Source organism: Carassius auratus, unplaced genomic scaffold (assembly GCF_003368295.1).
Source record: "Carassius auratus strain Wakin unplaced genomic scaffold, ASM336829v1 scaf_tig00005214, whole genome shotgun sequence".
Taxonomy (NCBI): domain Eukaryota; kingdom Metazoa; phylum Chordata; class Actinopteri; order Cypriniformes; family Cyprinidae; genus Carassius; species Carassius auratus.
In genome coordinates this window covers 2,646,973-2,674,383 of record NW_020523638.1, presented here as the reverse complement: position 1 = coordinate 2,674,383, position 27,411 = coordinate 2,646,973, and the positions used below count along the sequence as shown (strand labels likewise).

The following is a 27,411-nucleotide window of genomic DNA, read 5'->3' as shown; positions in this document are numbered from 1 at the left end:
AGCACTGATGACAGAGCAGTGCAGGAGATCAGGAGGTCTTTCGCATATATGTGTATGTGTAAGAATAAATCAAAAGCTGCTGTTGGAAAAAAAAAAAGTGATTAAGTTAAAAAACAATATAATATATTTAAGACGTGTAAAAATAATGAGTGTTTTCAAAAAGGTTTTTTGGACACTCCCCTCATCTTCTACTGCTCAGACAAACACATATTCCCCCTCCATTGGCTGTTGTGTCGTTTGCTATAGTTAATGCATTTTACAGGGTAGTATTGTTCTCTCTACTATGGGAGGCCATTTCTGCCACGAAAAAAAAAAGAAAGAAAAAAAAGCTAATCACAAATTTTTATCACACAGTTTTGTGAATAATTTTTTTTTTTCTCTTAATTGCGAGATTACAGTCTTGATTTAGTTTTTTAAGGTGTACTAGGATTTCAGAATTGTTCCAAAAACACATTATTTTTCACATATTTTATGTCCTGTTAATATGAAGCCCCTCCTTCCAAAAATACAAAATGTGCTCTGATTGGTTAGCTGACCCAGTGTCTTGTGATTGGCCTACTGCTCAGAGCATGTTCTGGAAATGTCACGCCCCTCACCATAACAGTGAGTTTCATTGCTGAAGCTCTTAATAGTAATAATGGGGTAAGTTTTGCCACACCAATTCAAGACTGATTAAGATTCGAGAATGTTTACAGGCAAGAGGATCATGCAGAACCTTTGTGCAAGCATGGAGTGGTAGTTTTTTTTTAAAATTAACATTCTATGGTCTCTAGTGCAGGCCTCGCCCCCTTTTTTGCACATTCTTTGTCCGGGAATTATTTAAATGAGTGACATTGTGGCTTTATAATGAACCGTTTGTTGTAGTTCTTGAAAAGTGTTTTCTGTTAAATTGAATATCTCCCCTTCGGAGTGGACTTTGCACTCTGTAACCTAACCTTGCAGATCTTTTTTATGCTCAAGCATCAACATGAGACACTAAGTAGAAAATATGAAAAAGCATAATAGGTTCCCCTTAAATTGTTACATTTATTCATTGAAAAAAAGAAGAAGAAAAAAATGAATTCAAAGGATTGTTATTATTATTATTATTGTGCCTGGAGCCAAAAAGAAGGCTGACACTTTTCTCCTGCTGTGTTAAAAGGGTTGATATGAGGGCAGAACTTATCACAGTTTATGTACTTCTGTTCTTACAATCTCTTTCTGATATCATTACTGTGACAAAATGACAAGGAGATGCAGCTATGCCTCATCAACAATTTTTCATCAAAAGTTTTAAAGGAGTTCAAGTTCTTCCATTATTCATCAACCCAAAGATACATCCATACAACTCTAGAAAACGTACACACGTCTCTCTCTCTCTCTCTCTCTCTCTCTCTCTCTCTCTCTCTCTCTCTCTCTCTCTCTTCTAAATTGGCTACTGTTGATTTCCATCTGTTGTTTCAGCTAAGATATTTCAATAAATGGTGAGAAGGAACAGGAATTTTAAAACCAAAACTTTATATATAGTAGCTTGAGGCCGAACATATTTTCATGCACCTACACCAAAATAAGTATTTTACAAAACAGTAAATCCCACAGAATAGTCCTTTTAATTTTTTTACTGTAAGTTACCTAAACATATACAGGAAAATGTGCGTTTACTGTTAAATAATGTACAAAATGTTTGAAAGTATGAATTTTAGGATTTCTTTATACTGTGGATATCTATATTAAATTAAACAATATTTTTTTTTACCTTTTCGTGCCTTGTGACTGCAGTAAAAAACAAAAATGGTAAAAAGAGGATCTCAAAAGTTTCTGTGATGCGTCACATTTTCTTATATTTTATTAAAATTAATATAGTGTTTCTTCTTATTTTTATAAAGTAACACCTTAACATCCTGACTTTATTAGCCATTGATCATGGAGAGACTGCGGACCATTTTACTTACATTGTTATGTCTGTCTCATATGAATCAAATCCAGTGAGAAAAGTGTCACTCATTTGATAAATATGTAAAAACAGTAGGCAAAATAAGCAAAGGCTTCAGCCTATACTTTTTTTTGGAAATTATCTTTTTTTTTTTTTTTTTTTGGGTCAAGTATCTTTTTTACCTTATTATGAAAAACTGTCAGCAAAGACCGAAATTAAATTTTATTGAATTATAAATCAGTAAATTAAATAATTAAATGCAAACCTGAAGTGCTGAGAAAATCATATTAATGTGAATTTCCTATAATTTATCAAAATGTATGTTGTTGTTGTTGTTTTTCAGTGTTATATTCAGTGGTTAGGTGAAATAGCTTTGTTCCAGGAAGACAGGCAGCTTTTTCTTTAAAGAAAAAGTAAAGGGTTTCACTTACTGCAACTCAAAATATTAATGCATGTTCATTTATATATTTAAATGAAAGGGTCAAATTTTTTAAATGTAAACAGGCCATACAAATCAAGGACAGGACTTGCATAGGCCTGTATCAGCAGGTCTTATATCTGTTAGTAACTTTTGTGTATTCAGTATTCTCACTGTGTCCTCTCTTCTCATGTTTTTAGTCTTTTATGTCATTTCGCCCCACAGTTTGCCTGTTGTCATCCCTTTGTTACCTTTTTTAAATTCAGTTTTTTATAGTCCCCTTTCATTGTTCCCTCTCTCAGGACTTGCTGTTAATTACATTTGAGGGTTTGACATCTCAGAGCAGAGAGCATTTTAATCAACACAGAAAGATAGTCTTGGATACCCATGCTGTGACAAGCATGTCACCGGAGACCTGCGGTGTGGTCCTCTGTGTGGATTCACAGTCTTTATTAAGGCTTTCTCCCATTATCAAGAAACAGAGAATTAAAAATGGGTCTCATGTTTCAGAGCTGCTATAACAGGACCGAACACAATTAAAGTGGACATGGAAGGAACTGATAAGAGAGCATGCATGGAATAAGTGGATTTGTTTGTTTAAAACAATGTACAAATGATGTAAAATTGCAATATATGAATTTAGCATGTGCATTTTGATGATGCATCATCCCGTGTATTATTAGAGGAAATAAACATTTGCTAATTTATTACAGCACAAAACTGGGGTATGAGGACCTCCTACCAGGCAAGAAACCCCCTGCAGGAAACCATCTGTTATCTGATTACAGAAACAGAAATATGTTTATTATTTGAAAACATTTATTTTTCATTATTATATTTAATTGTTTTTAAAGTATAATAATCATTTTAAATAATAAATTTTATAATTCTAATTGATAACATAATTATAATTGAGTAGAATTAATATATTTTTGGACATTAATTAGTAATTATTTAAATATGAAAATATTCAATATAATAGCTGATATTTAAACTTATCAAAAAAAATTTCTTCATCTATCTATCTATCTATCTATCTATCTATCTATCTATCTATCTATCTATATATATATATATATATATATATATATATATAATATATATAAATGTGTGTGTGTGTGTGTTTGTTATTGTGTGTTATAGTGTTTATAATAACAATAATAGTAGTAATAATGCCATAAAATGATAAGTAAATATTAAATCAAATATCAAGAGTATGCATCTGATTAGGTTTAGAAAAAGCTAACCTCAAACCTGTTCAGGTATAACAAGTCCCATAAAAGTTGATGCTCAATTATCAAAATAGATGCACTATATGCACTTAAGTCTATGGTCAAGTGAAAATTGAAGGAGAGAATTTCTTACTGAGGGGGCATCTTGCCTGGTTTTCCTCTACTACTTACAGATATGTGAGTTAGTGACAGGACTGCTATAGTGATCTCACACTGATGAAAAATTATTTTGGCATAAAGGATCTAGAGACACCAGCTAGCCAGACTGCATCTAAAAAACAAGCTGACAGCCCCAGATCTTGCATGATATAACTTGGGGCAGCTGTCAGGCGGTGCCTTTACTCAAATCTCTTTCTCAAAAGGCTTGTCATAGAGATGATATTATTAGGATTCTTAGAAGTCTTGGAATTATTTTCAAATCCTAAAAGGTTTTTCATCATCATGTCCTACTTACCATCTCCCAGGCCTCTCAGGTCCATTTGAGTTGACTTTTACTATTATTTCTTTGTTTGACTTGTACAGTGTGTGTTGTACATTCTAAGATAAAATGGTTTGTTAGAGTAAAGACATAAGAGCCAAGCATAATTAGACATCCTTTCTAAAAAAAAAAAAAAAACACCATCTGAGATGTGTATGTGCGCATGACTGGCCCTACACATCTCAATATGAGAATAAAATAGAGTAGGGGGTAGATGTGGGCGTCTCCTTCCCTGCAGCTAAACACATTTAAGCCTGCACACTCCAACTGCACTGAGTGCAAAGACCTGTTCCAATCAGAATATGCAAGTCACCGTAGATAAAAGCATCTGGTCTTTGAATATTAATAACACATTGGAGGCAGTTTCATAATCCCCTCTGTGTTACTGAAGGTCTGCGGCTCTCAATCTTGTCTCATTGAAACACCACAATCTTGCCATTCTAGAGATATTCTTGTCTATGTAAATCAAAGTTGCATAATACATTAAAGTTATATTCTAGATTTTTCTCAATAATTGGTATTTTCCCAAAGGGCCAGTAGAATTTTTGGGACAGCTGTCAAAAACAAATTTAGATGCAGAATAAATCATCAAAGATTTTAAAGTCCAGTGTAAAACTTAATCAATAACAGAACTTTGTGGGATCGCAGTGAACTAAGATGAGTGATGGCCTTTAAGTGATTTTAAGGGGATTTCTCTTTGTAAGCTTTCTAGGCTATAATATATTCAGAATTTGAATAAATTCACTCGTAGATTCTCTCTCCGATAACCAATATTGCCACTTGCTATTGTGTTGCGTTTACTTAATTTGGTTAATTTAGTTAAAGTAGACAAGGTCCGAGTGGAGTAGAGGTGGAACCGATTTGCATATTCATAGAGCTGCGTATACTCAATTAGGTAAGAGTGTTTTATTCAAGCCCATTTTAACACATAAAGAAATTATTTTTGTCTGAAAAACTAAGATAATATTGTCAGACTCATTTAAGTGACAATGTTTATGCGACATGGACAGTGTTCTTTAAGAGTTTTCATATGGAAGTTTTCAGGCAGAAATACTGAAACATCATTTGCATATTTTTTCCCCAAACTAAGAGAAAACATATGTCTAGTGCATTCTAAAGAGGAACCCAATGAACTTGCAAAAATTGCATACTCCCAGCCAATACAAAAACTTGTTGTTTTGACAATGGAGTCATCTATAAATCTAGAGGAAATGTTGGTTCTTAACCGTTGCGCACATAAGTATGGAAATTGTGTAAAAGGATTAGTAAATGTGGCCCCTTGTTATCTTAGCTTCAACATAGTTAGAAATCAAGGTAGGAGCCTAGATTTCAGCATAAATCCTTGACAGTACCAATATGAAGCAGGACAACATTCAGAGGCATACAGTGCATGATGTAATTGCCAGAAAAGGCAGCTTGAGTGAGTGAATGATAATATGTGCTCTCTTTCGATCTTTTTCAGGACCTGGGATTAGAGGGTATGTCACTCAATGATATCCTCTATAAGAACGCATCCTTTCTAAACCTGGTGGACCCCATATCTCATGAGCTCCTGCTGAGCCTGGCTAAAGACATGCAGTGCCCAAAGAAGGTGACTCATTCAGCATGTAATTTCTCTGCTTTGATGATTACTAGTTAAAGTAAATTAAAAGAAATGGGTTTGCATATAGTGATTTTTTGTACTAAGATGAATCATTTGTGTTTGTTCATGAATTCATTCCAAACCCTGTATGCATCACAAAAGTTTAGCTGAATCGCTTCAATCAAACAATTTAAGCTCAAGTCTTTGTAAACTTAAACTATTGTTTCTTTCAAGTGACGTCAGCTGTTATTTTAACAACCTGCATCACAACCATTCCTAAAAAATGAAGAAATTCTTTGAAAGATATTCGAGTGTTGTCTGAGGCACTGATCATTATATGCTGAAAGTATGGTATGATTGAAGATCAGCAAAGCATTAGTACACCTTAAGTCAGACCTACAGCTATGCAGGATATTTGAATCAGCACCACAGGCCATTTCATTGAGACTGATTTCCTTTTCCTTGATTGGTCATACCAGAAGTCATATCAGCTGCAGGGCACAATAGAAACTAGCAGTCTGATGAAAACTAAAGTCTGCTTGCTTTTCATTTTCATATTCTTGTCCATTAAAGATGGTCTATAATAGTGTGCAGATTTTTTCTTCTTCTAATAATGATTAATATAGTTGCTGAACCCTGAGGCTGCTGCAGGGTATAAAAGAAGATGCATTAAATTAGATGGAGATCTTGCTGTGTGTCTGTAAGAGTCATAAGGAGGTGGTTCTTAACAGAGATGTAGATTCTCATCTAAAGATTTAGCTCAGTGTGACACTCAATATAGACTATAGGACTGTAAACAACTGTCACTAGGAAACTGCACGCTTTAACCTGGTCTACTTTGCAAGTGACAGTGTCTTAATTTGATTATATCACAGAGACTGCCAAAAAAGGCTCTGATGAGTGTGGACATTCAGGTGGGAATTGTGTCCACTGATACCCAGTCCAATAAAACAATTATGAAAATTAGGTAATGAAATGGACACAGTTGCATGATGCCACTGAACAGAATGCAGAATCCAATTTCAGTCACATATGAAAAAAATCATGCTAATTATGACAAAAGTATATTGAAATTGTAAGATACAAATTTAAAATTCTGACATAAATAGAAATTATGATATAAAAAGTCATAAGCAGGACATTAAAATTATCATATAAAAAGTATAAGCTAAGACGAGACATCTAAATGGCGAATCCAGATCGCGTTTCAGATTGTGTGTTCCTCGCTACATCACAAGCATTATGCCTAACTTTATAAGGAGCAGCATTAATGAGGAGCACAGCTCACGCAGTCAGCTCTCGGGAAAAGTAAGGGGGCTGACTGTGCTTCTCGCATATCTGGGGACAGGTCGAAGACGGCTCTGCCTATCTCCGCCCGTGTTCCCTAGATCTAGAGTTCGTTCTCGAGGTACGGAAGCATGCAAAGTGGTTCTTTCCCCCTCTGTGAACTCGCAGCTGCAGCTACTTATTTCCGGGGAGATTAATACTGTTTGTGTGACTAAGCGGCTTGCGTGCTGCCGAGGCAACGTGTGTATCACATCATCTATAATCATCAGTGTTGGTCTGCAAACCCTGCCAGAGTTCCAGGGCGCAGCTGCCTCCAGCGAGCAATGTCCTCAGTATTTTCCGCCCGCGTGCGTAGTGGAGCTGAGATGCTCGTTGCCCCTTCGGGGTCTCTTACTCCAGAGGTCAGTCTTGAGAGACTGATTCCCTTAGTAGATTGCATGGAAACTACTGCCAAATGTATCTCAATGGGTCCTGCGCACAGTAGAAAAATGCTACCGTATTCCGTTCGGTTCTCCAATGCCGAGATTCAACGGGGTTACTCCGATGTTAGTCAGCCCCGAGCTGGCTCTGGTTTTGGAACAAGGAGTGAAAACCCTATCAGGGGAGGAGGCCATCGAGGTGGTCCCTCCTCAAGACAGGGAGTCCGGTTCTACAGCCAGTATTTTATAGTGTAGATGCGGCTCTGGTTTTTCTGCGCATGCAGGGCATCCGCATTCTCAAGTATATCAGCGATTGATTTTAGCTCAGTCAGAGCAGGTTGCGTCTCGACATTTAGATGTCGTTACCGCACATATGTGGGAGCTGGGTTTGAGACTGAACGCCAAGAAGAGTGTACTTTCTCCAGTTCAGAGAACCACCTATCTAGGCGTAGTATGGGATTCGACCACGATGCAGGCATGTCTGTCCCCTGCTCGTATCGAGTCGATCCTCATCTCAGTCGAGAGAGTCAAAGAAGGCACTCACTGTCAAACAATTTCAGAGATTGTTGGGTCTGATGGCAGTTGCGTCCAACGTGATACCTCTTGGCCTGCTGTACATGAGACATGATTTTCCCCGAGGAGCAATCCGCTCAAACTATCAAGGTCACGCGGCACTGCCTCTATGCCTTGGAAATATGGAAGAAACCTTGGTTCATGAATCAGGGCCCGGTGCTGGGAGCTCCTTGTTGCCGTGTAATACTAGTGATGGATGAATCCCTCATTAGTTGGGGTGCGGACATGAGTGGCCACCCTGCCTGTGGTCTGTGGAGTGGTCACCATCTGACATGGCATATCAATTGTCTAGAGATGCTAGCAGTTTATTGTGCAATGAAGCACTTCCTCCTAGACCTAAGGGGTCACCATGTGTTGGTGCACAACAACAACACATCGGTGGTATCTTATATCACTACCAGGGAGGTCTGTGTTCATGGCCCTTGTACAAGCTGGCGCACCAGATCCTTGCAAACTCCTATCATTAAGAGCAGTATATATTCCTGGGAAACTAAATATGGGACTGGACGCTATGGTACAGACCTGGCCGAGGCTTCGTATGTACGCCTTTCCCCCTATTGCTCTGCTCCCGGGAGTTCTGGCGAGAGTATGGTTCGCAGATCTGGTCTCGCTCCTCTACGGCTCTCCATGGGAGATACCGATCAGGACAGACCTACTCTCTCAGGTGCAGGGCACGATAATTCACCCTCGCCCGGAGTTTTGGAAACTATGGGTTTGGCCCCTGAGGGAGCACAACTCATAGCATTCGGTCTCTCAACCAAGGTTGTTGAGACCATTCTCCAAGCCAGAGCTCCCTCAACGAGGAAACTGTACATCCTGAGGTGGAAACTCTTCACCTCATGGTGCAGAGACCGCTAGCTTGACCCAGCTAACTGCCCAGTCAATACAGTTCTGTAGTTTCTACAAGCCAGTCTCCCTGCAGGGTTGACCCACTCCATGCTGAAGAATTACGTGGCGGCCATTGCGGCATAAGATATCTCTGTGGATGGTCAGTCTTTGGGAAGACACCCCTTAGTTACACGTTTCCTCCGCGGTGTGCTGAGGCTGAGACCTCCAGTACTGTCCCGTATTCCCCTGTGGGACTTGATTGTGGTGTTAGAGGCTCTTTGCAAATCTCCATTTGAGCCGATTCAAGATATCTCAGATAGACATCTGACCCTTAAAACCGCCTTTCTGTTGACTATTACTTCTCTGAGGAGAGTAGGAGATTTACAGGCCCTCTCAGTTGCCCCTACCTATCTTGATTTTGCACCTGGCATGACCAAAACGTTCATATACCCTCGAGCGGGATATGTTCCTAAGGTTCCCTCTATCACACCACAACCTGTAGCGCTGCAGGCCTTCTGTCCTCCTCCCTTTCTGAAGCCTGACCAAGAGAAGCTAAATTGTATGTGTCCAGTCTGAATGCATACGTCCACAGAGCTGCCCTGTGGAGAAAAACGGATCAATTGCTTGTATGCTACGGTCCCCCCAAGAGGGGCTTTCCTGCTTCTAAGCAGACTATTAGTTGTTGCATAGTGGAGACTATCAACACCACCTATGAGTCCTCTGGTCTTCCCACGCTGTCAGGAGCCAAGGCTCACTCTAGATGGGGTATGGCGGCCTCCAAGACCTTTCTAGCAGGTGTGTCCATGCTGGACATCTGCAATGCTGCGGGGTGGTCCACACCTTCCACTTTTCCAAAGTTCTATGGCTTAGATATGCCAGTCACTCCAGGCACGTCTCGAGGCCATACCCCCGGCACCCCTGCTGGCGCTTGCTGGTACGCGAAGCTGACGCCAGCTGTGCGGCTCGTGCCTTTATAGCTTCCTGGTCGCTTACATCACCCCGCCCGTGACATCACGCTTTTCTATAAGGCAGATTGGATATGATATTTATAGTCACTCATTCTAAACGTGTTCCCCGTAGTGCTTCGACGCAGCGTCTCGTCCCCTCGAGGAACTAGGGTTACATACGTAATCTAGAAACGATACTAGGTCATTATTAAAATACAAAGTTAATTACCTATTATAATTACGAGTTTCACATAGTTATGACAAAATGCGTTATTTTATGTTTCTCTCATGTTATTCAGACTTGTATGCAATAATTATGATTTATCTCATAATTGTGACCCTGGACCACAAAACCAGTCTTAAGTGTCATTTTTTTTATATATGATATACACCAGAGCTGAATAAACAAGCTTTCTATTGATGCATGTTTTATTTGGATTGGACAATATTTGGGCGAGATACAACTATTTGAAAGTCTGGAATCTGAGGGTGCAAAAAAAATCTAAATACTAAGAAAATCGCTATTAAAATTGTCTAAATGAAGTTCTTAGCAATGCATATTACTTAATATCCTAATGATTTAAAAAAAAAAAAAAAAAAATTGACCCATACAATGTTTTTTTCCTTATTGCTACAAATATACAAAAATATTTATATTTTGTGGTCCAGGGTCAAAACTGTAACTATTTAAACTCAAAATTGACCTAACATCTCATAGTTTTGACTTTTTTAAATCTCATAATTAGTTTCTCTTAATATCAAATTTTGCTGATTTAATTTACATAATTGTGACTTTTTTTAAATTATGATTTACCAAATGATATTTTATTTTTTGTTGTTTTCCATGCAATATACCATCGCAGTCTGGAATAAAGTGTGCGCGTCTGCACACACAGATTTATCCACAATTATTGCGCACTTTTCCATCAAATGATCACCATTTCAAATATGATTAGAATATTCACAAATATTTTATGTGGAAATAAGGTGGAAATAAAATAAATAAGGCACATTCTATAATACACCTCATTTGCATAGAAATAAACCATGTTCGAGCTGAAAACAAATGCTTCATTTGAATGCACAGTACTTTTTAATACACACATACTGTTGCCCCTCAGTTTTTTTGCAATTCATGTTTAAAGAGGAAACGTTAAGGGCATCGATGTATTAAATTGCATTGGTTTAACATCACACCTGTTCCAGTATAAATATTTGATGACATAATTTAGTCCACCTCCTACAGTCTGCAGTGTACCGTCAGTTTTGCATCTCTAAATGTGAAATCATCACCTCTCTTGTGCCAGTGGGAGGTCCAGAGATTTCCATCAAAGCAGGGTGCAAGTTATTAATAGAAGGCAAGAGAGCAGTGAAACTTTCATTTAGAAAGTGAGGTTGGATTGTGACATTCAAATCCAGAACAATCCACAGTAATCCAGTTAGTGCATTTTAAATCTTGGGTCAATAAATTGTGTCGTCTAAGTGACTTTGCCCCTGATCCTGTATGATCATGGGTAAAGTTAACTACAGCAGACAAACAGCTCTGTTTAAAGCAGACAAGCTTTAGTGTCCAGTTGACATTGTATGGATGTCAATAAAAATGGACTTTCATTGATATTAAGATCGATGAGATTTGTAATTTAATTTTTATAGGCATGAAGTGTCCCTCATCCAATGCTATGGCCTCTGACAGCAGTCTTACACACTTTATTGAGAACATTTGTACAAGGCAGCACAGACAGAAACAGATTGACCTTCCCTGAAAAGATCATTCGTTTAAAGATGATTTGAATTAATCATTTTGGGATTTTTTGTTCTTGTCTTTAACTGGCCTGTATCTGAGGCCAGTTAAGTAGTCTGATTTTGCTGGTACACATTGAAAGTGTTTAATGATTCAAAGCTTTAGATGATAATCTTTGTAAATCCCCAAGGCAAAAAAAAAAAAAAAAAAAGACAGTCTAGATTATATATCAAAGGAGATTACTGCTTTCAATCTAAGAGAAGATTGTTTTCCCATTGTACTTTTTGTCCAAATATAAAATTAGATCTAAAAAGCACATCAAACTTTAGAAAAAAAATGACTGCAATAAGAAACTGCCCTGATCTGCTTATAGTGCGTTATTTTGTTTACTCGCAGAATATAAGAACTTCATGCCGCAGGCTCCAGATTTGTCTTGTCAAATTTAATCGAAGGATTCTTTTTTCATTTTATATGTTCTTTCAGGACTCAGATACGCAGAAGTCATCTGATAAAATCTGCAGACAGCTCATCTACCACCTGACCCCTCACTCCAAGTGGCTTAGGAAAAGTATGACCCGGAGAAAGGCCCAGGCCTGGTGAGAAATTTTTCCTGTCCTTCATTCCTCAAAACATCCGGAAGTGCTGACATGGAGTTCAATTACCGTGTGTGTATTATACAGTTTACTATGAATATTTTCTATTCTGTTCTGTTCTATTATTTATTTTTTATTTTTTTTATAACTATTAATTAATTATATTATTGGTTCACTTCAGTCATTCAGTATTTTTGTCCAGTAAAATATCTAGACATATTTTAAATAACAAAATAATAATTCAGGTATTATTAAAGACATAAAAATCATTAAAACAAGATACAGAGAAGTAAAAGTGCATGAGATATTAAGACTTTATCTCAGATAATATCTTGATATGTGCTTTTGACATTTTATGGTGATATTATATTATATTATATTTTTAATATATCATTTTATTTCAGTTAGTTGCGTAGGAAACATTTCTAATAAATTTCTAATTTCTAAGTTTTCTGGTATTTAGATTTTATTTTATTTGATTTCATTTCATCTTTATTTCAATTCTCAAAAATGATTTTAGTTTTAGTTAACATAGAAATACTGGTCCACATAATTTCCACCTTTTTTTTTTTAAAGACCTTGAAAATCTACTGAAATTTGCATATACTGCAGAGCAGTTCCATGATTTATTGAAGAGAAATCCGGTAGGAGTTTCAGACGGTGTGATTATAGATGACTGTAACAAATTAGAGCTTGTTTGGCCTGCCACCACTGGCCCATTACCTTCAGCCCCCCTTCATCTCTGCTATTGGTTGGTAGAGTCTTTTTACCAGCACTGCTGCTGGATGTGGGAACTGCTGTCTGAAGAGAGAGCCACAATGCCCTTTGTAACTTGGGTGCGTTGAACTCCACGAGGTTGACCTGAACCTTATTTGTCCAGCATAAACCTGTTCACTTTACCTGAATAATTAAATTCATTAAAGCAGCCAGTTTGCAGCATGTTAAACAAGCACCAGTCAATGGTTGCAGAATATATTTTGCATATTTGTGTGCTTGTTGAAAAGTGAATAAATGTGTGTGTGTATATGCGTTCCGCCCACATGGCCATTACATGCACCCTGGATCCATTGCCTCTACTCAATACAGTTTTTCCGCATCCTGAAGTAACCATGCTGCCCTGCTCCATTACCTTTAGGCTCTCAGGGGAGGATAAAGCAATGAGTGGATGAGAGACTCACAGAGAAAGAAATGTATTTTCACACGGCGATTCTCATGTATTATGCAGGACCACTAAACATAAGCTAGTGTAACTGTACTAGTAATTTTTAAAACGAGGACATATCGCTTATTAGAAATAATGTGGCAGTTCCAATGGTTCAGTAATGCTATCAAATGATTCACTGCCAAAAATATTTTTCTTAATCAAAATTTTGGTCCACTAAAATATGGAGGCATACAACAAATGCTTAAAACAAGATTGATTTACTTGAGAAGCACAATTGCATTAGATACTGAGACTTTCAGATAATATATAATGAATTAAGTTTTTTTTTTTCATGCACAAATTATTTTATCAGATTCAGTTTTTCTGTTTTTTTTTTTCTTTTCTTACAGGGTAATACGATGGTATATTTATATTGGCTTACACTTACACTTTGCATGTGCCATGTTATTTAAATGGTACTTCAAAAATACCTGTATGGTATACTTGTTCAAATATACATGTATGGTATACATGTTCAAAAAGCCTTACCATAATGATGATACATTTCCAAAGACATCGTGTTACCTTATTACTTTTGATTCTTTTCTATTATTAAGTGTTTTTTACTTGTGCTAGTTCATCTAATTTGGCTTTATTGGGAGTGGTGCTAACCCTCTGTGTGATTAGAGATTCAGACAAGATTGCTCTGCAGTCTGGTGTGTGTGCGTGTGTGTGTGTGTGTGTGTGTGTGTGTGTGTGTGTGTGTGTGTGTGTGTGTGTTCAGCTCAGGTTCAGGAGCTCTGTTGAGGAGGATCTGTTTTTCTCCCTAGAGCTTTGTGTTCATATAAGTCAATCTGACAAACGGAGAGTCCGCAGGTCCCTGCTGCTCTACACTAGAGAAACCAGACACAGCACAAGTAACACACTCTTCAAAAGAGTGTGAGAGAGAAATGAAGAAACAGAGTATGGCTTTAGAGCAAAGGACGAGACAAAACGAGACACAGAAAAACTGAGAAGGAAGTGTTTGATGCTAAAAGATGCATTTCTCAATCAATATTTTCATCTTTTTTTCAATACAATACCTAAAATAAACCAAGATGCATTTACTTTATGGCATAAACTTGAGACTTGTTTTTAGAGGATGCATCTTGAGATACTTTATAAGTTACATTTTATTTGTCCATCTTCATTCGCTGTTTTTCATTTCACGATTGCATGCTGGTCCTATTAGGTGCCATATGACCATATTCCAGCTCCATTTACATGGAAATGGAAAACGAAATGAGAAAGAGGGTTGGTTATATTGGAATTGACAGATTTATATGTGTCTATTCACTTTTGATGGATCTGCATTAGTTTCCTCATCTCTTATAGAGTGGTTTAACTTGCATAGATGGCGACTGTAGATAATGTAATTATAAAATGGTAAAATGATTAATATAACATCGCGGTGTGTTACTTGACAGAAAAGAGAGAGCAGAGCATTCTGACGAAGTAAGAGAGATCCAAGCAGTGATAAAAGAAGCAGGATTTCATCTTGTGCTGGCTCTTTTGTGTGTGAATTCTTGGGGCTTGATCAGGAGTGTAAGACAGGCATTATGGTGAATTTGCATAAAACAGGACTGTCTTTCTGACGCCCTCATGTCTCTGATTGGCAGTATAAAGCGACTGTCTGTGATGACTGTGACTGTCTGATTTAACCAGACTGCACACATGCATGCTCAGACATACACAAACACAATCTGTCAGTCAGCCTAATGTATTATTTTGGCTTTTGCATGTATTATGCATGCACAATTAATTCTACTTCCCTTGCATCACAATTTCCTATTTGCAATGTGTTTTTGCAATGACTGAGTATTGTAACTGATCACAGATATGGATGCACACAAATGCAATGATGAATCAGAGGTGTTTAAATTATACCTTTCAAAAGTTTGCTGCAGCCATTATTTTCTTATGTCTTCTATGCTCATAAAGTCTGCATTTATTTGATAAAAAATCTAATCAAAACAGTAATATTGTAAAAATTATTACAATTTGCTGCTCAAGAAACATTTCTTATTATTATTCTTATCAGTGTTAAAAACAGTTGTGCTGCTAGAAACTGTGATTCATTTTGTTCAATATTCTTCAATGAATAAAACGTTCAAAAGAACAGCATTTATTTGAAATAGAAATCTTTTTGGAGCATTATAAATGTATTTCTGTCACTTTTGTCCATGAAGTGCATCTTTATTGAATAAATGTATTTATTTTGTTAATTCATTCATTTTAAGTAAAATTAACATCAACATTCACTTTTAACATTATAAATATGTTTACTGTCATTTTTGGCCATTTGATGGATCCTTGCTGAATAAAAGTATTAATTTATTTTCAAAAAAAACATCGTATTGACACCAAACTTGTAAACAGTAGTGTAAGTTCAGTAATTCTAAATGATTTTGGATTTAGATAGACACTCTTAAAGGTCAACCAAACACAACTTGAATTTTTCCATAATCAACAAGTCCATGAACGAGAATAAGTAATTGCATAAAACATTTGTGCTTAGCTCATGAATATTAATCATGTGACGTGACATTCACCTAGGTGCCACCTGGTTTTCTGTAAGGCAGACATTGGTAATTAGGTTAAAAACTCCTAAAATATATAAAAATACATTTAAATATATTAAAAACTCCTAAAATATATTATTTTCCCCAACGTTGCAGTGGGTGAACAGAAACTTTCCTGCATACAACTTTCAAGCTATAAACCTATTGTGGATTGCGTGCACGTCAATATAATCTGATTTTGGAAGAATTTGATAAGCAATGTTTCAGTTCCTGTTCTAGTGTCTTTATTTATTTATTTTGTATTGCCTCCGCAAATATGAGCAGTTTGTGACACGGTTGAGATCTTTTCTGAAACTCTAGTGGAGATAGGACTTAGTTCTCAGCAGTCATTCTGAGATGCCATAGACTTTTTAACGATTCGTTTACACAAACAAATGACAATTCTGTCATTGTTTACACACCCTCATGGTGTTTCAGACCCGTATTTGTGATTTTAATTTCAGCGGGTACTAGTGATTCTGTTATCAGATGGCATGTCCCTGTAATTGTCAGTGTTTCTGCGTCTGTATGTTGTATACCAGTACTCAGTTAAGGTCATGATGTGTTAGTGCTGTTTGCAGGCCTTCACAGCATCTGCTCCCGGAGGCGGGTGTGAGTCTGGATCTCACGCTGATCAAAGGTGTGAAAGCATCCACTCAGGTAGAAAACAGCTATTGCCATGCCAACAGGAGTGGGAGACATGCCTTTGTACCACTATTTTCCTCTTGTCTTCCTTTGCACTGTCACTCATTCTGCTTGGTTGGTTTTAATCTTTCAGGTTTCTCTTCTTTATCTGTCACCTGTCAAACTCTTTCAGACACATTCAGGGATGAAGAACAGGACCCAGCAAACTTGATACTTGTGTAAAGGTTTTGCTAAATAATCACACTCACAATCATGTTTGCTTTGCGCTGGAAATTCTTTTATATCTTTTGTCCTGTTTGTAGACCATTAGCATAGTCAGTATGCGCAGTATTAGCTTTCCCATTCATCTCATTGGCAGCTTTCTGAATTAAACTGGCCAAAAAGTGGTGTAATGAAAGAAATGCCTTATGCTTAGTAAGGCTGCATTTATTTAGTCAAAAATACAGTAAAAAAGCAATATTGTGAAAAATTATTACAATTAAAAATGACTGTTTTCTATTTTTTGTACATTTTAACTGAATTTCCAATAGCCATTCAGTCGTCAGTGTTACGTGATCCTTCAGAAATCATTCTAATATGAGCATTTTGTGCTTTGATGAATAGAAAGTTCAAAATGATTTATTTTAAATGGATTTCTTAAAAAAATTTTTTTTTACAGCATTATAAATCTTCACTGTCACTTTGATCAATTTATTGCAGCGTTTATTAATAAAATTATTCATTTCTTTCAAAAACATACTGACCCCAAACTTTTGAATTGTAGTGTTAAGTACAAAAGTAATATATTATTTTAATCCACTTACAAATATATCTTAAATAATTAATGGATTAAATGTAATTTTTTTGTATACTTTGTGCCAAAATGCCACTTTCATTTTATATAGAACATTTAGGTATAAATAGATCTTTGGAAGCCAGAAAAGAAACTTCCCTGACACACTGACAGATTTTATTATTATTATTATTATTTTTATTTTTTTATTTTTTTTATTATTACGTGCCCTTTTTCTTCCCAAAATTTCCTGGGAATGTAGCCACATTTTTTAACATTCATAGGGTCTTAAAGGGTTAGTTCACCCAAAAATGAAAACTAGGCTGTGTTTTAAAAGCTGTGTGCTTTTTATTTAACTTCTTTTGGACCGAAGCACGCAACACCCGCTGACTGCAACCATAGAGCTCGAAAGATCAAAGACAATTTTTGATATATCCTCTGAATGGATTCATCTGAAAGAAGAAAGTCATATACACTAGGATGACTTGATGGTGAGTAAAACACAGCCTAATTTTAATTTTTGGGTAAACTAACCCTTTAATGCTAGCACCTTGTCAAGCTTGACTGCCATTCAACAGTGTAAGTCTTTTCACCGCCAAAGCAGAGCAATTTCTAGAAAAAAAGTCTAAAGATGGTGAAGCTGTATGCACAAAGTAACAGTTGACTCCACACATGCATTACTATAAAGTCAGAAACCTGTTCATTTTTATGTGTGGTTGTGTTTAAGATGCAGTTAGTTGGTTTGTCGTGCCTCTCATTAGCATATTAGACAAAACTTAACTTATTCCTTTGTTCATTTAGACAGATCACTGAACGATAAATTCATATTTAAATTAGGATTCTGCAGTAATGCTAGAATAGATTTTTTGTGTTTGTGTTCAAATTTGCATATTTGCTTTTTAATGAACAAGCTGTTCACTATTAGGATACACTATGCTGCATTCCTCTTTTCAACCATTTGTGAACAAAATCAGATTGACATAGGTGCTAAAAGGCCGATTTCATACCTTAAAGGAAGCTATTTGGGATGAGCGAGAAGAGAAGAGCCTGTTGATTACTGATTGTGTAATATGCCAGTTAAGCAGAAAAGATTTTGACTCTTTATTTTTATTTTCCCCCAGTAAATACTTATTACAAGAGGTTTACTGAATAATGAAGCATAAAAAAACATCGTACATCTGTAATTGTGATATGTGTAGTTGTTGTAGGACTGTTAATTTAATGAATAATTAATAATAATTAATGCAAAGTCTGCAGTTGTAGAATAAAAAAAGCATAGACACTTTCTCTAATGTCTAATGAATTCTTTACTCGTCTGCCAAAATATTATGCCTTTGAGGCTATTCATTGAGGGGATTTCCATGGCAAATATGTGATTTAATTTGAGTAATTAATTAGCATTTCATGTTAAAAAAATGTAAATATATATTATTGGATTCTGGGATGGAAGTCTGGGTATTGAGTGAAAAATTGAAAGAGAGAGAGACAAGACGAGGAAAGTACCTTTGAGGCAGAATTAATAATGTAGGTATTTTGCATCATTGATGATTCTGCAAAAACAAAATGGAGTGAGGCCTGAATCAGACATGTCAAGGAAGACTGGAGGGAGAAATCTTTTCATCTCAAAAACTTGTCTTTCTATTGATGCTTCGATGTTTAAAAAGTCACATAATTCCATAGACTAGGAATGTGCTGCACAGGGAACAGACATTGGTGGCGTCTGAGTGCAGAATGCTTAGTGTCTGTGACTGTACGAAAGCTGACAGTAAGGAAAATGAATGTCATTCATAGCTGCTGGTTGCCAAGGAATGTGAAGTGAGCCCGAAGTGACAGTAATTCAAACTGGCACCTGGTTGCCAGAAAAATAAACGGATAAATGACACATTAAAATTACTTATATTGTTATTTTACCCATCCTGCAGTGGCACAGATGGCAGATTTGTGTTTTAGTTGTTTATAACCTGAAAGTGACAGTTCACTTTTTGTTTTTCTTTCTTTAAAAAAAATTTATAAATCAGTTCTTGTTTTGTTTTTTCAGGAAAAATATCTCACATATAAAGTGAGAAGAAAAAATATTGTTTGCAACTGTGGTTCTCAAATGTATCCTGTTTTAAGAATGTTTAAAGAAATAGTTCATGCAAAAATGAAAATTTGCTGAAAATGTGTATTCAACCTCAGGCCATGTTCGCTTCTTCATCAGAAAACATTAAGAGAAATATAGCACTACATCAATTGCACACCAATGGATGCTCTGCAGTGAATGGGTGCCGTCAGAATGAGAGTCCAAACAGTTGAGAAAAACATCACAATAATCCACAAGTAATCAATTCACCCCAGAGGATCCATTGGTGAGCAAGTTAAGTCACATTAAATTTCACTAAATCTGTTCAGAAGAAACAAACTCATCTACATAATCTGAGGATGAGTAAATTTTCTAAAAGTTAATTTTTGGGTGAACTATTTCTTCAAATGTTATGCTTCACAGCTAGACAAAAAAAACTGAATACGTTTTTTTATTATTATTATTAATTTTTGCAGTGCTTAAAATGGAAAAATGCAGAAATAAATCACCAATTTGTTGTTGCCTTTAAATAAATCAAATCTGAAGCAGGTTTGGAAGGTCAGACTTATCTTATTTTCTCTCAGAAGCACCTCCCTGACTGACTTTTTATCTAAACTGATCCCTAAAGCATCTTCAAAGGACGTCTTCAGCATTTCATCAAAGCCTGTGTTCTTTTCATGGGCCAACCTTTCGCTATATAATCACAGAGATCCCTCAAATGTCACTGTTTAAAGGCAAAGCAGATTGGCTTGTGAGTTAGCAGAAATGAGGCAGCGAGCTTAGAAGAACCACTGTATTTCAAAGTAAAGCCTGTGGATACTCATATACAGCACAAACCCCAGGGGGTTTGGACCTGGAGTTATATTTGGCAAATAAATTGAATTTGGGCCCAAACACAGAAGAGTGATGTCACCTGTTACCAGTGATAAGAAAATAGAGGAAGACTGTCAGTGGGATTTCATGAAGATACATCAGCCTTTGAGAGGATTGCAATAATACATTTGCACCTCAATGTGGGTGTATATGTGTGTGTGTGTGTGTGTTTTCTTTGGCAAATGAACGTTCTTTTGATCTCTGTCCTTTGGTTTGTGTGGTTGTATATATTACAGGACTCCCTATTTCCATTTAAATCTCTTCATTGTTACCATGTGACCCAAATCATGAAGAAAGTGTCATGTACATCTGTGGAGCTGAGTGATTTTCAAGTGGATGTATGTCTGTGTGTGTCTGTGTTTGCATGTTATTGACCCTGTTTATTGAATCAGGCCGAAATGAAGCACACAGACTGACACATAGACGTTAATATGGATAGAGGACTGAGGTGGGGAGGAACTTTGTTCTTTTGATAGGAGCATCTTTCCTATTCACTTCATTTTATGGATAAATAAATAATTATGCTTCTAACAGCATTTTTATGCCTCTAAACATTTTTACTTGGTTTTAAAGGTGCAGTGTATAATTTTAGTACCATTACTGGCACCAAAAGAAATTAGAAAAAGAATGTCTTACAAAAGGTTTTCTGAACACGCCCCCTTGTCAGCCCATTGGTCAGCTAAAGAGAAAGCCACACCCCAGACTCACATCACTGGTTGTTATGCTAGTGTAGATCCTCATACAAACTGATCAATGTTTAAATAGCACCACACAGTCACTGAGAAAATGAAAAAGAATTACACTTTAGCATGCCTTAAATAAGAGTGCTTATTATGGAAATAATATACTTAGTTAAAGTGCCCCTATTATGCCAATTTTAAGGTTGCTAAAATTGTTTTAGCGTTTTACTTACTTTTAAGATTTTAAGTCCAGCTGCTCATTCAATACAATTGAATGGCTTAAATTTAACTGCATATTACAAAGGGAAGTATTTTAATATTGAATTACACCTTCTAATAATAAACATTGTTATCCTTCTGTAAAAATAAATAAATAAATAATTTATGTTATTATTCAAGAATATTCATGTTCTCTTACAATCAAAGGAGCATGTTTTGACTAGTTTAATTTTCAAATCTAAAAAGTGCAGTTTAGTTGAATGTTAGACTTTGAACTAAATATGGATGTCTTAGCCACTGTACAATGAAACTGTTTTGAGAGAGAACAGAAGATTTATTTTGGGTGAGCAGAAAGGCACTGATTCTGTCTGCTGCCTGCAAACATCATCAGAAACAAACAAAACCTTTCATAACAGCAGCTTTCACCAGCAGCAGGGATCCGGTTTTCAGTGCGATTTGGCAGAACGATAGTGAACTCTGACTGTGAACCTTACTTGAGAAATTATTTGAGAAGAAAATAATACTTTTAATAATAATCTCTTACATAGCTCTAATTTCTTCTCTTCTTACAGACTGTATGTTTCCCACTGCCTCTTTTTACAGTATATTACATCTATTTTCTTACAGTATTTGACTTTCATACACAAAGACATGCCATAATATGCTCATGCATAGACCAATTGGACACTGAAATTTGTGTTAAGAAGTCACTGATTGTGTACTGGTTTGTCTATTTAAGAAATTTACTGGAAAGTCCTATCAAGTCTATGGTAAAGTACATACTAAAATAATATTGTGTGGCAACACAACTTTACAGACTCAAGCCATCACAGAAAGAAGCTTCTCAAAATAAATGTATATGCATGTGAAGCCAGACATTCATAGTTTTGACAAATAACCTCATATCAAAGAGCATGAGGGTAGAAGCGGTGTGGGCTGCATTTCTGCTTGCGTCAATCATAAGCCTACTATGCATTTTTACATCACACCAAAGAGTAAATGAGAAGTCTTTTCATGCTGAAACTTAATTGGGCCTTGCAAATAGACTAATCACACCACATAATGACTCAAAAAGAAGAAACAGAAGGTTCGGTTTGGCATGTCATACTTTGCAATGCATGCAAGAAAGTTCTCTGATTTCTGCAAAAGCTCTCAATGTCAGTTTTTGAAGCTAGAGGATAATATGCACGTAAATATACACTATCAAGAAAAGAAAAAAACCTCACTGAGTGTCATATTTCAAAAGGTATATGTACACTTTAGATTCTAATATGCACATTTAAAGTTCTAATATATACTTTTGAAATACTCTAATATGTACCATTGGGGGGTTAAATAAAGGACAGAGATGTACCTTTTAGCTTTTGTTCCTTAGGGCATTGCACAATTGACAGCTTGGCTGACTCATTGAACAAAGAAATGCAAAGGACAATATTCACTGAATAGATGTTTATCAGTATTGATACAATGAAGATGAAATTTACATACTGGCAACTCATGTTTCTCACAGGTTGGCAAACACAGATGTCAGACAATAACAAACTATGCGCTCAGTTCATATATTTTATATATCTAAAGTGTTCATCACCAAAAGCTGCTTCTCTAAAATAAAAGTTACTTGCTTATGATTGTGCAAAAATCTAATTCCAAAGGCCAAAAATGAGTTTGATAACATTAAAAGTTACAACGACTTCAACTTAAGCTATGACATCTAAATCAACCAATTTTAATGACTGGTCATTTGTTGCAAAGTCCCACTCATTTGAGAGATCACAGTATCTTCATATAGAGAAGCCAGGCTTACAGGTGGGACAAAAATACATGGATGGTGACCACCAGTGTGCATGTATCTATGCAGTTCCCAAAAATATGTGTTAAGAGTCCTCTTTTCCAAATCAACATCCATCTGTGCTCCATTAAAATCTTCCACATTAACAGTATATTGACAATAAATATAAAGTACTCTTAAAGCAATCCATACAATGAAATAAGTTAAAGACATTTGTATTTGATAAAGTATAGCCCACTTTTCTTCATCACATTATAAAACGAATGCTTGTTCTGAATTCTGACATGATTGCAACTCAGATTTGATCATTTTCAGACAAAGACTGTGATGTGAATGGAAGCACACTCAATGGCATTTCCCAAGCTCTGGTCTCACCAAAGCAGCGTTCTTACCCCTGTCCTTGTAATTTAAAGTATTGTAAAGTTCCAGCTCATAGCCGCAAAAAAATAAATAAAAAATAAATGGATTTCAATAATGACCAAGTATCCAAATCCTCAACCTCTATTTTGTTAAAGCCGCAGCATTTCCTTATTTGTTATTGTTTTCTAATTTAATTCCTCTGTGTATGATATATATATATATTTTTTTTTTTTGGCTTTTCAGTCTTAAAACAACACTTCAGAAGAAGCTCTGCAGTGAATCTGTGGACCTCTCTGGCATCCCTTTATCAACTCGCGACATACGGCACGTGGCCTATTACCTCCAGACCAGTGGGGGTGCTGTGATTTCTGTAGATCTTAGTTTCACTGAGCTCCGGGACGAGGGCCTACGTCTACTTCTGCCCTTCCTGGGTGCATTGCCCAAACTCACAACACTGGCTCTCAATGGGAACCGTCTTACTCTTGGCATCCTTAAAGATCTGACTGAAGCCCTTAAAGACTCCAAGTTCAGTTGTCTTGCCTGGATTGACCTGGGCAACAACGTGGACATATTCACCATGCCACAGGTAAAACAATAGAATCTTAAAATGAATCACAGTCCTCCTAATTACACTGTGATACATGCTTAATTTTGGGGTAAAACACAGTTGTACTGCAAGACTTGATGCCTTTTTTATAAGATGTATGACATGAATTAGCCAAGTAGGACTTCCTTGATGCTTCTTAAGCAATATTTGCTGACGAACAGGAAGTCATAGCCCTACTTTAACCCACCCCTAAAATCAAACCTAACTCCAGCCTTTGGCCGAATCATATTCCTTAGCCTAAAATATTTTAGGCTGATTGTAATCTTGTTCCAAGATCATCACGGATGTCGAAACAGGATCTACTTGGAATCTACTTGGGCTAATCAGGTTATGCAAGATAAATATTTGTTTTATATGTTTAAATGTGTCCTGTCTGGATGGGACTAGTTTTCCCTGAGGAGAAAAGCCTAAATTTGTTAACATTAGTAAGCGCATCAGGTATCCTAAATTAACAATGAACAATAACTTGAACAATACTGGTTCCTGTTCATTTCTACAGTTTACATTTTACATATATTTATATTTATACACACAAAAATATAATACATTATAAACAAACATCAATTAACAGTAATATATTTATAGACTACGTTTTGTTGTTTTTTGATTGTTCATGATACCTAATGCATTAACTGATGTTAAAAATGTAACTATATGGTGAGTGTTTTTTTTCTAAATGCTTCTCATTTAATTTTATCTTTGTCAAATATAATCATTTTTAGACCTTAACCAACTTACTTAACCAAAGTAATTAATTACTGCTAGTATCAAAATTAAATTCAGTACGGAGACTCCATGATTTTTTTGTAACACCAACAACCAGACAAAAGAAATTCTACAGACATCATCTGTAAGTAATTGTAATTCAGAAGTTGTTAACTGTTTCTACTCTGTTCTCAGCCTCTTTTGGTGGCCCTACGCCGACGCTGTAGTCTAAAGAGCAGTCTCCCCACCATCTATGAGTACACAGAGGGTCAGCCCTATTGCTACCGCATGGAGAGCTCCATTGATGAGCCCAGCCACTATGACGAAGAGGAGGATGAAGATGAGGAAGAGGTAGAGGACCTGGAGCCATGGAGCATCGGGGAACAGAAAAGTTCAGGTAGTTTTACCCTGCATCATTGCGAGAGGTGAACCGATCACAATCATTGTCACCTGACGATGGGATAAAGAAAGAACGGGAGAGCGCAGGCAAGAGATCTCTCTTCTCTCAGTACCATTTCTCCCAATCAACCCCTTTCACCATCTCCCTCCTCCCCTGCAGCTCCATGACCTTCTCATTGCGGTTATGTGTGAACCAACAGCAGCGCATTTAAAGAGCCAACTAACCACCTGAACACAGCAAACGGTGAAACACGCTGATTTGAAATGCTCTTAAAGCTTCACCATTGACTTACTGTGTTGGCAGATGATGATCCTGGACTCGAGGTGGGGGTTCATTGGAGGGGCCCACAGAAAGTCACGTAAAAGATGCTTTCTTACGCCACTCTTTGGTCACGAAGAACCAGTGACGGACAGGAAGATTACCAATAAAAAATCCCAGAGTTTGACCGAGTCAGTCAAATGGATGATGCATACCAACGGTGGATTTGACGCGCCACAGACCTGGCTTTTAAGTAAGATATGGTTGGGAATTTAGTGGGGTCTGGTTTGGTTGTATTTGTCAGTGTTGCATTGCTGAGGCCGTCTCTGCCGCAGCAGACCGGACCTATCACCACTCTGTGTGTGCTCTACTAATCTCCCAACAAAAGCAATGAAACCAGCTCAACAGACTTTACAGCCGACCCACGTCACGTGACGCAAGCAAAACTGCTATGTCAAGACTTTTGCAACCCCCCCCCACCCCCTTTCCAAAATGTTAACTTGTGAATCCCCACGCACCACTTGTCGTGTAGTTGTGAATGATTATACAAAAGGTACAGCTGTTGAATTTCCAGCGTCTGGTTTTTGTTGCCTGCTAATGATGAACAAAACTATCTTAGAAGACAACAGGTACAAAACGTTGTTGTATGTGAAAGTTTACTGGATGGATTGTCCACCTTTTTATGTTAACGTCATCTTAAATATACCCATCTTACTGTGTCAATTCACTGCTGTTCCCTCAATGATATATGGTGGTTCATTATACTATATTTCTGTATGGTGTATTTTAATATCTCAAGCACATTGATTAATCATGTCTGGTCAACTTTACTTAAAGCTTCATAAACGTTCTTGATATAATGCTCAAAATAACCTTGTGTGTAACAGAGTTGCAGTAACGCCCCGTCTATTTTTAAATCAAATTTTGGCAGACAAGTCATTAATGACAAAATAAATGGACCTCGAGATAAAGAGCTAATGATTGTTCCATGGCCTTCGATTACCTGAGCACTTTAGTCTGTGTTTTCATCAGGTTTGTGACTGAAAAGCTTGTTGTAGTGATGTTGTCTTGTAACATGAACCGCTTTGTCATTCTGAAACAAAAATGAGCCGAAGAAATAGTTACAGTACTAACCAGCACTTGTTGTTTGGGGGTCAAGCTCGGATGAGCAAATAGTTAAATGTCAGTATTTTGTATGATATATGTATTCTTTTAAATGTCAGTTGTGTGTATTTGTTTAATGCTGTCTAAATGTTTTCCCAGTTTTGTTGTTGTTGACTTCAGACTATTATATTCTATGTAATATTTCACAGCACGTGCTAATAAGTGTCCGTGTTTAAAAGGCCTAACAAATTCAAATGATGAATTGACCTCTTGTTAACTTTCCAGAACTGAATATTAAATTAATTTGGACTATTTAGTACCTGTGTAAAATTAATTTATAGTCTTTGCATTTGCTGTTTGGCTCTGTGTCTAGATCATAACTATTATCTGGCTTGTGATCTGCTTTTCTGGGATGTTTAATCTGCATAAATCTGTTACTCATAAACACCATGATGGTGTCAATACTCCCGATTCTGAGCAAGCTGATACACTCAGTGTCAGATTATTGATAGAGCGCAGCCTATTTGTCACGTCGTTTATGTGTCAGTCTGATTTGGCTTTCTCTGTCCGTGTCATATACCGTGTCCTCTGAATCTGTACTCTAAACAGTTTATGAGATTGACTGTTCAACGCTTCTGGAATAAACTTTTATTAATAATACCATTGGTGTAGCAAAATAAACTTGCTTGTTTATTTGTAATATTAAAAATCGTGTGAATAAATTTGATGTGTTGAAAGTGTCTGTGGGAGGCTGAGGTGCCACTCCATGATGGGTGATGGTGCTAGGATCTGTGACCGCCTGAGGGAATATTACACACACACACACACACACACACACACTTTATACTGAAATTTAAAAGTAACAGCTGAACAAAATTCTGTAACTTCCTCACCCTCATGTCATTCCAAAACTGTTGTCTTCAGAAGGCTTGCAATATAGCATACAAATAATGTGGAATGGGGTTTGTTTTTGTTTTTTTGCTTGAAGATCGATTGAAAGGAATGTTCACTATAAACTCTTTCATAAAAAGAAGATTCTCCATATTCTTCATGTGTTCCATTGGGAATAAAATAAATAAATAAAATAACTGCAACAACATAAGGGCAGGGAAATACTGACAGAAAACATCCCTATTATCCTTCTGGAGACATGAAGCAGGACGCAGACGTTCACTTCCACTCA

The 27,411-nt window shown here is 36.6% G+C and overlaps 1 protein-coding gene across 1 annotated transcript in view; it reads left to right on the top strand.

The window, feature by feature from the left end:
- Window positions 1–26,885, top strand: part of lrrc75ba (leucine rich repeat containing 75Ba) — a 28,959-nt gene extending 2,074 nt beyond the window's left edge. The window contains exons 2-5 of the mRNA XM_026244209.1: window positions 5,503–5,631; window positions 11,901–12,013; window positions 23,398–23,740; window positions 24,662–26,885. Of these exons, the coding sequence (XP_026099994.1) occupies window positions 5,503–5,631; window positions 11,901–12,013; window positions 23,398–23,740; window positions 24,662–24,895 (819 nt within the window). The 3' untranslated portion in view covers window positions 24,896–26,885. The remainder of the gene's footprint in view (window positions 1–5,502; window positions 5,632–11,900; window positions 12,014–23,397; window positions 23,741–24,661) is intronic.
- Window positions 26,886–27,411: the final 526 nt, after the last annotated feature.